This window comes from Malaya genurostris, chromosome 2, assembly GCF_030247185.1.
Source record: "Malaya genurostris strain Urasoe2022 chromosome 2, Malgen_1.1, whole genome shotgun sequence".
NCBI classification, from domain to species: domain Eukaryota; kingdom Metazoa; phylum Arthropoda; class Insecta; order Diptera; family Culicidae; genus Malaya; species Malaya genurostris.
In genome coordinates, this window is record NC_080571.1 from 351,699,667 (window position 1) to 351,715,615 (window position 15,949).

Genomic DNA, 15,949 nt, shown 5'->3' on the forward strand with positions numbered 1-15,949 from the left:
TTGAACCGGCTCTTACGAAAGAGCGTTCGGCTCAGAGCCGCTCATTGAAATGAGCCGTATTGCCCATCACTAATTTCGACATTCAACTGTTACCAGTGATGCCATTTTCACAGATTAATCTGTGGTTTAAAAATGGCACAGATTTTCACAGATTTCTGAAAATGATCACAGATTTTCACATATTTTGGAATAAATCACAGAAATCGAGCACAGTTTAGCACAGAGCGGTTGAGGGAAAAGGTACAGAGAGTGTTGGTAGTGAGACATTTTTTTTGCTCACGAAAATGATTTCGATAACCTATTATGGTACAGGAAACGGGCACAGATTTTCACAGACAGGTTTTTGGCTTGATCACAGATTTTTGAAAAAATGACCTGGCATCCCTGACCGTCACAAACTGTTATCACCAGGGATGTCAGGTTCACAGATTAATCTGTGTTTCACAGATTTTGAATTTTCTGCACAGATTTTAAAAATGACACAGATTTTCACAGATTTCTGAAAATGATCACAGATTTTAACAGATTCTTGAATAAATCACAGATTTTCACAGATTTTGGAAATCGAGAGCATAGTTTAGCACAAAAAAGTACAGAGCGTGTTGGTTGTGAGACCTTTTTTTTGCTCACTACATTGAATTCGATTTGCTAGAATGGAACGGGAAATGGGTAGTGAGACCTTCTTTTTTTTTTTTTGCTTACCAAATTGATTTTGAACTGCTATTGAGGTACGGAAAACGTTCACAGATTTTACACAGACAGGTATTGGGTTTGATCACAGATTTTTGAAAAAATGACCTGGCATCCCTGGTTATCATAATCGCTATAGTAAAATCGGTGTGACATTGTTGTAATTTCTGGAGGAAAACGTAAAGAAATTTATTTAACGAATTTCGCCATGTGTGAAATGTTGTTGATTAGCTATATAATAATCAACCACAGTGCGAGACAGTGCTCTTCTGTTCACGTTATCCAGATACTGGTGCAATTTGTAGTATTTAAAAACAATCTTCCCTTTTTCGTTTCTAACAAGAATGTCTTCCAATAAGCCAGTAGTTTGCCAGTTTTAAAAAATGCAGGTTCCGCGGAGCTGCTCTTCTCAACCTCTTCATCGTTGCGAATTGTTGACCCGTGGAATAATACACTATCAGGCCAAACCATGAGTTTTCTGCGAAGAGCAAGTTTATGCCTTGTCCATTTTGACACCGAGAAAATGTCATTCAGTGCATTTCGTGTAGAATTTTCAAATATTCTAGTGTGATACCATGGCCTACAAAGTTATATCATTCACGGCTTAGCATCCAAGACATAATCATATCATATATATTCGGATAATCCCAAGTAACCACGACGCATTATAATTTTACATTAATTCAGCTTTCAAAATTCGTGTAAAACTTGAATTAATGCAGCCGAGTTGCACATGTTTTTACAATGCTATTATAAAGCGAAAAAGGGCGTTTATTAGACTCATAGGATTATTACTCTTATAGTTATTATTAAAGTTTCGTTGCTCCAAAATATAGCATTGAATGTAGATATATAGCACGGCGGAAGGTTGTTGTAAAATTATGCTCAGTTACATTTTGAATGCAAATTTAATGCACATTGCTTTAAAGTATGTAGGATTAGCACAGACTAACAGACAGGACACTCAAATTAGATTCTTCAATCATTTTAACGGTCATTTCGAATATTCCTTTATTTGGGACAGTAATCACATGTGTCATGATGGCGCCACGTTACCCTATCAAAAACATCCTGTCTGTCATCTAGACTGTGTTATTTTTTTCATTTACCAACAGAGTTGCCATTCATACAGAATTACCTGTAATGTATTGATTTGTATACGTCCATGCGAATTTCATGCAGGATACAGATTTAATACATATTGCCAAAACTATATACATAATTGTGCCTACTTCTCATCCTCCAACGCAATACAAAATCGAACCCGTTTTGTTACAATATTTACTTGCTTCTGGTCTGCAGCCACTTAATTTCGGGTGAAAACTACCAACACAATCAAAATAGTCTAGATGAACAACGTTGAGTCAAATAAATGGTTACCTTCCAACATCGCGAAAAAGTTAAATATATTATCAACGTAATCCAATAATTTATTGTGACGATTCATTTTCAAATATTTTGATGAAATCAGGCATCCCTGCAAGCAGCTGATCGGTGTTGACAAACGAGGGGAAACCAACTAGTAAAAAAACTTTTACATAACACAAGGGGTGTACAGATAGTAAATAGTTCGCGCAGTACAATATAGGTGGAACTAGTGCATCACGAAAAATTATTTTTATAAGAATTTACTTATACTGTCATGTCTGTTAGTCTGTGGGATTAGTGTAATTATACATTAACAATGTAAAAATATGTGCAGTGATGTAATGCATATGGTTACTTGGGATGTTTTTTTATTTTTTTTTTTTTGAAAACTCATACCTGAGATTAAACTTTCCTCAGCAATGAAATTGTCAATAATTATTGCAAGTTTTTCACTACCCATTTCACGAGAAACACGATTGAATAGAAAATTCAAAGCATACGCGAAGATGGCGACTAATGAAAAATTGTTTTATTTTTTTCCAAAGCAGCAACAGTTTTATGGTTATTTTCAGTGCAGCACGATGTTAAAAAATACTACACTGGTGGTAAACTTAAGAACCAAGAATTGTTATATTGAAATTTTAATTATTATGATTACAATTTAAACATAATTATGGTGCAATATAGAATAAGGTTAGTTTTATAGAATAGAATTAACAGATATATTCTAGTAGTTTTAATTAGATACTGGATTTAGATTAAATGTTGAATATACTAAAATCGACTATGTATATCAAAAGGTATTCGCAGTATTTTCAAACATTATTTTGTTTAATAGAAGAAATTTTTTGTTAAACTTAGTATTCATCAGCGGCCCTTACACGATCATTAAAAGTGTCATTACTAAGTAATGACACTTCTGCTCAAACGCTCGTCATTACTGCATTACTGTACATCATTACTTTTTAGCATTACACGTTCATTATTAATGATGAGTATTTGTAACTACTCCAGCAAACGCAATAGCAATATTTTTATTTTCGTTTAGCTGAAAATAAATTTGATTTGCCATTGAAACGTTAAGGTTAATGAAATATTAACAATTTAAATCTACACTTTGTCATTATTTCGCGTATAGCTCTAAAGATATTCAGCACTTCCACAAAAAAATAAGAAGAAGAAATAATGTTGGTAATGAAGGAAAATCTGGAATTCCATCATTTCTCGTGTCATTACTGAACTCGTAGACCTTACACGATCATTAAAAGTGTCATTATATTTTAGTAATGACACTTTTAATGATCGTGTAAGGGCCGCTATCAGAATAGTAATTTGGAGAACAGCTTTGTTAACGTATCTACCAGAAAATTATTTTCAGTGTAGTGACAAATTAATGCATGCAAATGAGATTTTTATTTCAGTGTATATTTTTAGTGCCTTACCCCTCCAATCATATTTGAGGTACTTCAATCAGCGCTGCCAACTATACCGGTTTATCGGTATTTACACCGAATTTTGTCCTCGATGCAGGAACGCAGATACGCTTGCTCTCTTAAAATACCGATAACTCAATTTTCATACAGATAAATACCAATTTTCAGTTTTTGTGTTTGTCCTTAGGGTTAAACCAGGAGGAGTGAAATAGATTTTTGGAGATAGATATTGTACAGATTGAGTTTTCTGCCAATACTTATATAAAAAAATAGTTAGCAACTCTGATTTTAATACAGCGGCACGTATAGTGAAAACAGTGTGTAACCGTATGAGCGTAAACTGTACCTCTGCGCAAATTTTAATTAAACCGCTCTTATTTTAAATCAGCTAACAAACGTTTCTTCAATATGTTTAAGTTTTCATTTAACAACGACACAGTAACTTCTACTAGCGACTCGAAAGATAAAACCGGTGAAAAATAAAAGATATTGGTAAAAATAAGAGAATATAATTATCTGTTTTGAATTACGTTCCAGAATCGGACCCTAAACATGAATGCATGGAACTTACTTTGCTGGAAGACTGTGTTAGACCGGAACGGGAGAAATTTTATGTATTTGTTGCCAGCGTGGACCTTCAAGTGGAATATTTAAATTGCTTGACTTTACCCCAAGAAGATTTGTCCAGTGAAATTTTGACGGCGGAACAGGACCATTCGGATCTAATTCCGGGACAGTATGAAGGAGGCCTGAAGGTATGGGAATGTACCTTCGATCTAGGCGAGCTGATTGCAGAACGAGAAGAGTACAAAAAACTATTTCAGTCAGCGACGGTCCTTGATCTTGGTTGTGGTTCCGGAATTCTCGGTATTTTAGCGGTGAAGCTCGGTGCAGCGGCGGTAGTTTTTCAGGATTATGTAAGTGGACTAGCAGCTGCAGTTGGGAATGCAATAATTACGCAGATTAATTTTCAGAACAAAGTCGTTCTCGATGCGATTACAATGAAAAACTATTTTTTCAACTGCTGCGAAGAAGACGAGACAAAATCGTTGCCCAGCACTCAAGCGCGCTTCTTCTCCGGTGACTGGGCCAGTTTTATGGATCATGTACAGGAAAAATTCGATGTGATCCTAACGTCGGAAACAATTTACAACCAACAACACTACAGCACCCTGATAAATCTGTTCAAGAGTAAACTGAAGCCGGACGGAGTTGTGTATCCTTTCGTAAAATGTTTTTTTTTTATGTTCGCTGTGGTTAAGTTTTACTGGCTCGTTTTGAATGCCTAGTGACAATAGGATCGTGGCATTAGTTATGCAAATGTTTTTTTTATGTATTAATGTAATATTCTGTTGAAACGGAATGATGAAATTGTACTAAAGAAATGTAATATCAAAACATTTCGTTTCGGCACAGTTTTGCAATATCTTCAAGATATTATTAGTCGGTGATTTAATCTAATTTTAAATTTGCTTTCTTGTTCGTTTATCGATTTGATACATGTCCAAACAAAAACTTTGGTAAAAACATCCTTAACTCGCCTGATAGCTTGTTGGCTGCCAAAATCTATTATTTCGGTGTTGGTGGAGGTTTGCGCCTTTTCGAGTCAATTTTGGAACAGGATGGAACGTTCAGCTACCGGACGGCATCAGATATCGACGACGGTGTCCGACGAGAAATTCTGGAGATACGCTGGAAGTCGCCGGCCGTGCAGGACCCAATTGAAGAGAAGTAACTTGAAGGTAAGGAACTTCCTTTTGTAGTTGCAATATTTATCATTCTTTTCAATCCTTTTTCATTTGTAATTTTTCTGTTGTTTTTAGTTTTGATTAAAATGACAATTCTTGGATATTTAAGATCTGCGATCTACTAATAGCTCATTTCGAAATTGTCTTCTTCACAAAAAATTAACATTTGTTTCTTTAAAACATATTTACTTTGATTTAATGCTTAGACCGTTTTTTTACACGGCAATGCTCTGAACTTTTTGTTTTGTTCGTATAGTAATAATTTAAATATTTACGTTGATATTTACAGCGCCGTTTTTTTCCCTCACACTTTTATTGAATGACCAAACAGAGAGAAACTGATCCAAAGCTCAGTCACCACAAAGAGAAACCAACGAAAAAGAGGAACTCCAATTGGCCCGAACGTCCCGACGACTGATTGACTGAAGAAAAATCTGCACGCTGAACATACCTCTATTTACATGTTTTTTAGTTTAAAACAAAATAAACGTTTGTCTACAATCAGTAAACATAATCCCCTTTTTTATAAGCATAAAATAGGTATAGACTTTGCTGTAATTTTAGACAAATTTGCCGAGGCCCGTCGAGTGTCAAATATCAATCGATTCAACTCGACGAACTGAGCAAATGTCTGTGTGCTTATGAATGTGTGACAGTGTGTGTGTGATTGCCGTAGATTGTAAGAATCCTTCAAATATTCACTGAGATATCGATTTTCTCGCCATATCCCAATAGTAGGGGTTTTGAACGAAGCACGATGAAATGATGGTTGGTAAACGACTGGACAATGCGCAATTCAGACCTCAATGCGGTTCTTAGCCTCTTATCCAGTAACTCCTATTCCTATCTCTCCGCGGTACCGGCTGGGGTACGAGTAACCACAGATAACAGATATACAGGCTCGAACAAAATTTTTCAAAATCCTGTGTAAATTTCAAATTTGCTATACGTTGGAAACACTATTGCCACCTACTCGACTGTTCGCCGCGATCTTTCAAAACGATCCACTACGTTCCGGAACGGAAACAAAATCCTCCTGCCTGTTGTAGAAATATTCCAACTACAACAATTTTAGCACTTATCACACGGTTTCCCTAAGTGTTAAGACAATTTTATTTCCATGTCGCATAAATCACACGAGAATTCGATCGGAATAAAACAAAAATAAACTTTTCATTTTAACCAACAGCAGAACAAAAATCTAGCGAGAAGTGAATGTTGCACCCATAGTTGTGTCTCATGTGAAAGCGGTACCCAAATAGTGGTGGCACCTCGTGTCGATCGTGGTGACATCTGCAAGTGTTCGCCATGCTGATGGAGCAAATTTTACACACAGTTCATATGTGAGCCTGTATATCTGTTATCTGTGGAGTAACCATAGGAAAGATCGGGTAACCAACCCCGGTGGGACTTTGGTCGTATGCTGACAGGGAATGGAGGGGGGCTTGCCTTCTCTTTACAGAGAGCGAGCCTACCCGAGCATCTGTTCCCCATGTTGGGGCGGCTCGAAACAGCGTCTGTTCCCCATGTTAAGAGCGGCTGATTACCGCCTTGTGTCAGTGTGGGACTCTAAACAGTGCTGACACGATGGCCCTCCGGCGAGACGGGAGGTTGGTGCAGGCCTAACAAGCCGCCCGGAAAACACTTGTTACGTACGATCAAGAAAGAAATACGACTCGGAATAATCGGCAAAGACCTACGCGACGAAATAAGGACTACGATTGGAAGCTTGGCACATGGAACTGCAAATCGCTTGGCTTCCCAGGATACGACCGAATGCTGCATGATGAGCTTCAAATCCGCGGCTTCGATGTCGTAGCACTGCAGGAACTTTGTTGGACGGGACAGAAGGTGTGGAAAAGTGGGCATCGAGCGGCTACTTTCTACCAGAGCTGTGGCACAACCAGCGATCTAGGAACTGGATTTGTAGTGTTGGGCAAGATGCGCCAGCGCGTGATTGGGTGGCAGCCAATCTGTGATAGAATATACGTATTGAAGATCAAGGGCCGTTTCTTCAATTACAGCATCATCAACGTGCACTGCCCACATGAGACGAGACCCGATGACGAGAAGGAAGCATTTTACACGCAGCTGGAACAAACCTACGACAGCTGTCCACGGTGGAATGTAAAACTCGTCATCTTCGACATTAATGCTCAGGTAGGCCGGGAGGCAATGTACAGGCCCGTGATCCGGCTGGAGAGCCTGCACGCGGTAACAAACGACAACGGTCAACGATGCGTCAACTTTGCAGCCTCCCGAGGAATGGTAGTTCGAAGCACCTTCTTCCCCCGCAAAGATATCCACAAAGCCACCTGGAGATCACCTGATCAACATACGGAAAATCAAATCGACCACGTTCTCATCGACGGGCGATTCTTCTCCGACGTCATCAATGTCCGCACTTACCGCAGTGCCAACATTGATTCTGACCACTACCTTGTCGCGGTTTGTATGCGCTCAAAACTACCGACGGTGCACAATACTCGTCGCACAGGAAAGACCGGGACTCAATCTCAAGCAGCTACGTAGCATTCGTACTGAAGTGGAATACGCGCAACAACTGGAGCTAGTGCTACCAACTGAAGAGCAGCTTTGCGCGGCGACTCTTGAAGACGGCTGGAGAAATATAAGGTCCGCAGTCCGCACTGCTTCAACCTTACTAGGTACGAGGTTATCGAATCGAGGAAATGACTGGTTTGACGGCGAATGTCAGCAGTTGGTCGAAGAGAAAAATGGAACAGCTGTACCGCGCAAATGACACACTACGAGGTCTGTTCAAAAAGTTCCCGGAATTTTTTAATTGCGCGCGTCTGGAGAGTCCGGTGGTCAAATTATTTTTAATTGTGTTGGTACATATGTCCCTAATGTATGGTGAAATTTTCAGCTGTATTCATTGTTTACATTCTGTCTTGTAGCGGCTGGTGTAGACGTGTTTTTTTTAGCTCGGCGTTTTTTGTTAGTTTAAACAATGGAAGAATTGAAGAGTCAAAGAATTTGTATTAAATTTTGCGTGAAAAATGAAATAAAGTGTAACCAAGTGTGCGAAATGTTACAGAGAGCCTACGGTGAGTCTGCTATGAAAAAAAACAAGTGTTTACGAGTGGTATAAGCGTTTCCAAGATGGCCGCAAAGACGTTGAAGACGACGAACGCTCCGGTCGACCCAGCACGTCAATAATCGATGATAATGTGGGAAAAGTGGAAAAAATGACTATGGATGATCACCGAATCACTATTAGAGAAGTTGCTGATAAAGTTGGCATATCAGTTGGCTCATGCCATCATATTTTTTCAAATGTTTTGGGCATGAAACGAGTGGCAGCAAAATTCCTTTCATCGATTGAGATAAAGGCAGAATCGCTGAGAGTGCTACAGAGCATTACAAAAAGTGACTATCAGGCGTGTTTCGAAGACTGGAAAAAACGCTGGCATAAGTGTATTATATCTAGGGGGGATTACTTTGAAGGGGACCATATAGATGTAGACGAATAAATAAATATTTTTTTAGAAAAATGAGAATTCCGGGTACTTTTTGAACAGACCTCGTATGAAAAGGTGAACCGCTCACGTAGAGGCTACACACCACAGGCCGAAATGTGCAGAGATACCAGTGGTAACCTTCTCACGAACGAACGTGAGGTGATCGACAGGTGGAAGCAGTACTATGACGAGCATTTGAATGGCGAATCACAGGATACAGGAATCAATCTGGGTGCACGCTCAGCCGACGACAGATTCCCAGCACCTGATCTGACGGAGATAAGTGAGGAGATCGGCAAACTGAGGAACAACGAAGCCGCGGGCAAGGACCAGTTACCAAGCGAGCTGCTCAAACATGGAGGAGAGGCACTGGATGATTTCTAAGATTTGGGAGGAGGAGATTCTACCGCAGGAATGGATGGATGGAGTGGTATGTCCGTCTACAAAAAGGGCGATAAGCTCGACTGTTGCAATTGTCGCGCAATCACATTGCTCAACGCCGCCTACAAGGCACTCTCCAAAATCCTTTGCCGTCGTCTATCAGCAATAGCTATGGAATTCGTAGGGCCGTACCAAGCGGGATTTACTGGAGCCCGCGCCACTACGGATCACATATTCGCGATAAGACAAATACTCCAGAAGTGTCGTGAATACAACGTACCCACGCATCACCTATTCATTGACATCAAAGCGGCATACGACACAATCGATCGAGAGCAGCTATGGCAGATCATGCACGAATACGGTTTCCCGGATAAACTGACGCGATTGGTCAAAGCAACAAAGGATAGAGTAATGTGCTACGTACGAGTATCTAGGACGCTCTCGAGTCCCTTCGAATCTCGGAGAGGGTTACGTCAAGGTGATGGACCTTCTTGTATCCTGATCAATATTGCCTTGGAAGGTGTGATTCGAAGAGCGAGGATCGACACGAGTGGCACGATCTTGATATTGTGATACGTAACCTTGAGAAGATGACGGAAACCTACATCGGACTGAAAGCTGAAGCTAGGCGTATCGGACTGGCCATAAATGCGTCGAAAACAAAATACATGAGAGGAAGAGGCTCTAGAGAAGGAACACTACGCCTCCCACCACGAATATTGATAGACGGTGACAATATCGAGGTGGTTGACGAGTTCGTGTATTTGGGCTCACTGGTGACCGCCGATAATGACACCAGCAGAGAAATACAGAGACGTATTCTGGCAGGGAATCGGGCGTACTTTGGACTCAGAAAAACCCTTCGATCGAGAAAAGTACGCCAACGCACGAAATTGACCATCTACAAAACGCTCATTAGACCGGTTGTTCTCTATGGCCACTAGACCTGGACTATGTTGGCAGAGGACCAACGCGCCCTCAGTGTTTTCGAAAGAAAGGTACTGAGGACCATCTATGGCGGAGTGCAGATGGAAGACGGAACTTGGAGACGGCGTATGAATCACCCATCGTACGGACAGCCAAAATCGGACGTCTACGATGGGCTGGGCATGTCATAAGTATATCGGACGACAGCCCAGTGAAAATGGTTCTTGAATCTAATCCGACTGGTACAAGACGAAGAGGAGCGCAGCGAACAAGGTGGATCGATCAAGTGTAGGGTGATCTCAGAAGCGTCCGTGCCTTGAGTGGCTGGCGACGAGCAGCCATGGACCGAGTTATGTGGAGACGTACGCTTGATACAGCAAAGGACAGCCCAGGCCTATAGCTGTTAAAGGATACAGTACCTTTTAGCATAGTATTTTGGCTTCATTTGTTTTTTTTTTCATTTGTTTTTTTTTCTCAGAAAATTGTGGATCAAATTCGTAGATCAAATTTCTGTCACTTCTGGTTCCGGAGATATGATGGCATAAGTGACGTAACCGACAAAATTTGTTGTTGTTTTTTAAGATAAACTCTAGATTACGAAGTCCCACACGAATCAATGAAAAATTCTTGTTCAGTAATCGTGAACTGTAGCACGCAACAATGGCATACTTTTTATTAGGCATCCGGTGAACGACCACAATAGGTTAAAGCCGGGTTTAAATATACAATATACAATACTTTTATCAGACTCATGTGAAAAAGCGTCGATGAACATAGAAAGGGTTTTAAGAATACCATGGTTATAATATAATACCGAAAGAAAATAAACATGTTCACAAGTGTTGCGCAAAAGATACTTTGATTTGTTTGCGTTTTATTTTGTCGTGAATACGACTTACTTTACTATGGGGTGTCTTTTCAAAATTAGCCATATGGAAGAATGGGCAGAACTTAATCGTGAATATCTCGACTTGTATTAAAGGCAGCAACATAATTCTTTCACCATTTCATCAAAAATATGATCAGGAATTTAGGGTAATATTTTGAACAGTGTGAGATAACCACAAACAACTCAAATATTAGGATTTCTCAAATTTTGAAAACAACGCGGAAAAATCTTTACTTTTGCTTGGCTTTTTCGCGCAAGGACGACGATTTTGAGATACTCAGGCATATACTTTCAACTGACTGCATATAAAAGGGGAACCGTGGTCGAAATTCGATCATTTCTTCTTGTGCGTTGGATGCAAGCAGACGTCGTGGGACCAGCAGCTTCGGAGAGTGCACCTTCTGTGTGGTTAAAAACCTCAAACGCTCAGGTCGCAACTCTCATTTGGACTTCAGTCGTCAATAAAAGCAGACCTTTTGCGTGGTATAAAGCCTCAAACGCTTAGGTCGTGCTTTCATTTGGACTTCAATTGTCGGGAGCAGCGGTCGTCAATAATGAGAGCAGACCTTTAGCGTGGTGCCAAACCTCAAACGCTCAGGTCGTGCTCTCATTTGGACTTCAATCATCAGGTGGAGCAGTCGTCAATGAAAGCAGAACTTCTGTTCTTGGTTCTAAATTTAGTTCTTGAACTCAGGTCCAATTCCTTATTCTAGAATTCTATTCGGTTCTTTTTAGAACCATAATAATACTCTCAAAGAATTATGCGAAATTTTGCTTTACTGTACTCTATACGGCCCATTTTTATTATAAAGAACTATCTAGTTATTTCATTATATTTAATTGCGTTTCAGAATGATTAATGTAACTAATTTGTAATTTAGTCTAGGCGCATCGTTTGAAATTCTAGTAGTGAAAAAGGGCAAAGTTGCAATTCACACAATCGATCAACTACCAATTCGAATTCGGAAGTATAAAGAAAGTGTGTCAGTTTTATTCGTATTCACGACATCCAGTTATGTCTCTGACATTACACACCCGTACTTTTTTCAGTAACGAAATGTCATCTTGCGACGTTTTTGTTCGATTGATGGGGATCGAGTGATGCCTTGTCAGTAAAAAAAACTCCCGACAGCCGGCTGTCCGGAGTTTTGCGAGTTTTGGAAGGAATTTGACATTTCAGTAGGAAGCACATATTTTACAAAACACAAAAAAATTTGCTACGTATTCTCGGTAGCCGGCTACCCAGAGCAACAAACACATGATAATAATATTCAAAAATTCACTTACAAACAACCCCTTCCTGTGATGGATGTGAAAATGCAGAGGATTCCTCGGTTTCTAGTAGCAACACGCATTGAACTAACAATCTTTCCTTTCCAAGTAGATCTGCATTCGAAAGTTGTCGGTGTCGGTATTCATCAGCATGCAGGGATCAATGCAGTTTACACAACGTGAAATTACGGGCTATTCCCAAGCAAATTGTTTCAGACGACGACGATGATATCATGCGAGGCAGTCAGGAATCGTTGACACGTACTCTGAAGGCAAGGAACTTCTTTTCGGTTCTTTTCTTGACGCTGAAATAAAGACAACCGGGCAACAGTTTTCTCTAATACATGGGTTTAAAATATATATACTCTATGGGTTTTCATTGGTTACTTCCAAATGTTTACTACATTTTTTTCTGCTGCATTTTCAGTATCGCTTTAGAGTAGATAGACTTGGTATTTGTGTAGTTGTATTATTTTTCATTCTTTTGGTTTCTGGTTCTTTTCCGTTTTTGTATCTTTCATCTGCAATCTCTTTCAGTTCTTTTTTTTTATTTTTATTTTTTTTGATTAGGTGCGTTGGACACTGGACATTGGTTTTTGTTTTGTATGAGTTTGTAAAGATTTCGGTATGCTGACATAACAACATTTTTGTTTTTGTTTCCATCTATTTGTGTGCTTTCTGTTTTTACTATTTTTTATTTGCGCTCTAAATCTACAAATTTTTTTTTTTTAACGGTAGTTTTCCCATTTCTGACATTTATTTGAATGTTGATGCTAGGCTGATATGAAATGATTTGTTTACTTGACTGACTGGTAATTTTTTGCTGATGTCAAATCAGTCATCCGAAACCATCATCTATTTCTGACGAAGAAGAAGAAACTCTATTGTGAGACAAAGGTTGGGGTGGTGGCGGTGTCTTTTGGGAATGTCATTAACTTTGGTATCAATTATTTAAATGTATTTTCCTCCACATTTACTCTGGCAGAGTTGGAGGTGTGCCCAGTGAAAGTACTTCTGGTTTTACTTCTTTTGTCAGCACATTTTTTGTTTTTGGAAACAGCATTATTTGTATATTAGGAAAGATCATAGCGATAGAAGGCAGTATTTTCGTACAAACAGTTGCAGGATTTGTTTTTGTTTTCTGATAAAGATCTGCTCGAAATAGGCAATAGCCTTGCACTTGAAAGGTTTTGCGTTTCTGTTGGTGTATGTTTTTTGGTGTAGTTTTTTTTCCCAAAAATTTGCATTAAGTAAGGCCTAAAAAGGTAAAATTTAAGTGCTGCATTTTTTTTTGTTTTTTACTTTTCACTTAGTCGTTGAAATTGAGTTGTATTGCACATCTAAGGGTTAGCTTTTTCTTGTGTTGTTACTTTTTATGCATTTATACATTACATCTGTGTATTACTATAGTCTGTAACTACTAGAAGCTAGAGAAAACCGTCATAATTTGATTTCGGTTTTTCGCTGTGATTATCAGTATTGTAGTATTTTCTCTTGTTTTTTTGGTTTATTTTGGTTTAGCAATCACTCGTCAACTAAAAACACTCGCTCGCTCTCACAGGAGAAGTGCGATCTACTTAATAGCCCGTTTTAAAATTGTTCTCCCTCCTTCACTAAAAAATGAACAACATTTTCTTTTCTTTAAAATATATCTGCTTTGATTTAACGCTTAGATCGTTTATTCATTACACGACAGTGCTCTAAATAGTGTCTGATTTTCTATCTTTTTTTAAATTTTATTCGTATAGTAATATTATAAATATATAAACGATAATTGACATTTACAGCACAGTTTTTTTTTTGTTCTCTTTTTTCCACACACTCTGAGTGAATGACAAAAAATAACAGAGAGAAACTGATCCAAAGCTCAGCGCTACCGCCAGAGAGTTCGACGAGGAAGATGACCTCCCGATTCACCCGAACGTGCCCTGACTGATTGACTGAATTTCAAAGAGCAGCACGCTGAACATACCTCTATTTACAGGTTGTTTAATTCGAAACAAAATAATCGCTTGTTTTCAGTGAGTAAACATGATCAATCTTTTCTTGAAAAGCACTCTGAGGATTAATGCGCAACATTAAGTAGTAGTTTTTTTGTTTTGTTTTTGCATGCTGCAGTTATTCGGGTAACAATGAAAGCGCAGAAATGGTTGAGGACTAACAGAGACACCTATATATATATTCCTATGTACTAAATAGTTACGAAGAGAACTTCCAAGTGGAATATGAAATAAATATAACTAAAAATATGAAAACGATTTTTTACACAAAACAAACAACTTAATAAATTAGTTCAATTATCTGTTTCTTGAGAAAAATGTCTAGAATGTACTATTCGATTAGTACTAAGAAAAAGCGATTGAGATTACGTTCATTTTCGACCAACGTAGTAACGTTCGTTAGTAACGGAACGAGAAATACTAGCCAGCAGTGCACAGCACGGTTAACAGAAAAACAGCGACGTGGTTTTCCCCAACTAGGTATGTAATGCGTGATGTAGGCGTAACTGATGATGATGATGAAAGTGAAAGGTGGTGATGGTGAAGGTGGTGGGTAGTTGTTTTGGTTAAAGCTTCGCCAATTTACATTGGTTCCGTTGCCGCTGCCGGCATGTACTCCTTCAGCAGATCACGTAGCCGCAGAATCTCTTTGCCGGCCGCAGCCAGATCGCCCTGCAACGATAGTTCCCGTTCCCGGAGCCGTTTGATGTCTCGCTGGCAGGTCTGAAATTAATAGGGAAAATATTATTGTTGTGATGCTCTAAATACGAAAAACGGAATGAAAGATTTTTTATGTTAACATATCAAAACAAGTGTTCGTACAGATTTGATGAAATTGGTTTTGTCATATCTCACTGTTGACATTTTTCTTGAATGTACTGTGCATGGGAACTCATATATGACTGTCGCGTGTATCACAAGGATGAATGACTCATGCTACAGATAGGATAATCATAGGATGCCGTGACTCTACATAGCTATCGAAGCTGACAGCGAGTAGAGAAAAGTTATTCGTTTTCTACAAGCTCTCATTCAAACTAGAAGCAAATATGCGATTAAGCATTCTGCCATCTTTTATTTTGTTTGTAACAATTTAGCGTCGAGGAACTGCAAAAAAATATCAAGCCTTCAAGATAATCTCAAAAAAATTTGAGCATGAAACGCGAATCTGAATAATAAACAAGTTACTTCTGTTGCTGGACCGGTTGACGTCTACACAAGCTATTCCGGAACGTCGCATACCAAGAAACACTGCCGAGCAGATCATCGAGTCCCTTTCTGTAACAATCAAGGAATTTCATCATAATCCAGCCGAAGGAATAACGTTCAATCGATGGTTCTCGAAAAGTGAAGATTTGTTCAGGGCAGTAAAAGGCGTTTACTGATGCGAAGTCTCAGTGTTCCAGTTCATGAACAGTTTTTAAACTATCACTTCCCCCTACGTCCACGAGATTTTGCTTTTTAAGAAGTTCTGAAGTAATCGAAAAGGACTTCATAAATTCCAATTCAGTCAGCGATATGATTGTCTCAGGATTGTGAAAAACAAAGTAGATGACTACCCAAGCAACAATTCGAATGCCTAATGGTTTTGATTGTAATTTATAGGAGTTTTGTGATTGATTTTTCAATCACTACCTATTTTATGACGACTATAATAAATGTCTCTTTTGACAAGTAATATCATAGTTTTTAAAGCTTCTATAAAACTTTTTACCCAGACTAACAACTGGACTAAAAATAAAACAATGTGTACTAG

At 38.9% G+C, this 15,949-nt stretch overlaps 2 protein-coding genes across 8 annotated transcripts in view; one reads left to right on the top strand and one right to left on the bottom strand.

Annotated features, from left to right (window-relative positions):
- Positions 1-3,789: 3,789 nt before the first annotated feature.
- Positions 3,790-5,753, top strand: LOC131428173 (histidine protein methyltransferase 1 homolog). 2 transcript variants are annotated; one of them, XM_058591890.1, is made up of 5 exons: positions 3,790-3,963; positions 4,029-4,408; positions 4,466-4,707; positions 5,040-5,233; positions 5,571-5,753. In XM_058591890.1, the coding sequence occupies exons 1-4, from the start codon at positions 3,900-3,902 to the stop codon at positions 5,224-5,226; spliced, it is 873 nt and encodes a 290-aa protein (XP_058447873.1). In that variant the 5' UTR covers positions 3,790-3,899; the 3' UTR covers positions 5,227-5,233; positions 5,571-5,753. The 2 variants fall into 2 exon arrangements, with proteins under 2 accessions (XP_058447873.1, XP_058447872.1); XM_058591889.1 differs by having other exon boundaries at positions 3,792-3,963; positions 5,529-5,753.
- Positions 5,754-12,524: 6,771 nt separating this feature from the next.
- Positions 12,525-15,949, bottom strand: part of LOC131432146 (rap1 GTPase-activating protein 1) — a 322,963-nt gene continuing 319,538 nt past the window's right edge. For all 6 annotated transcript variants that reach the window (XM_058598255.1, XM_058598254.1, XM_058598258.1 and 3 more), the window contains one exon: positions 12,525-14,916. In XM_058598255.1, coding sequence (XP_058454238.1) covers positions 14,776-14,916 — 141 coding nt within the window. In that variant the 3' untranslated portion in view covers positions 12,525-14,775. The remainder of the gene's footprint in view (positions 14,917-15,949) is intronic.

Excerpts from the sequence above, each read along its gene's own strand:
- LOC131428173 (XM_058591890.1), top strand. The coding sequence starts at position 3,900 with ATGTTTAAGTTTTCATTTAACAACGACACAGTAACTTCTACTAGCGAC. Across the intron at positions 3,964-4,028 it reads CGACTCGAAAGATAAAACCG|AATCGGACCCTAAACATGAA; the intron begins GTGAAAAATAAA and ends ATTACGTTCCAG. Across the intron at positions 4,409-4,465 it reads CGGTAGTTTTTCAGGATTAT|AACAAAGTCGTTCTCGATGC; the intron begins GTAAGTGGACTA and ends ATTAATTTTCAG.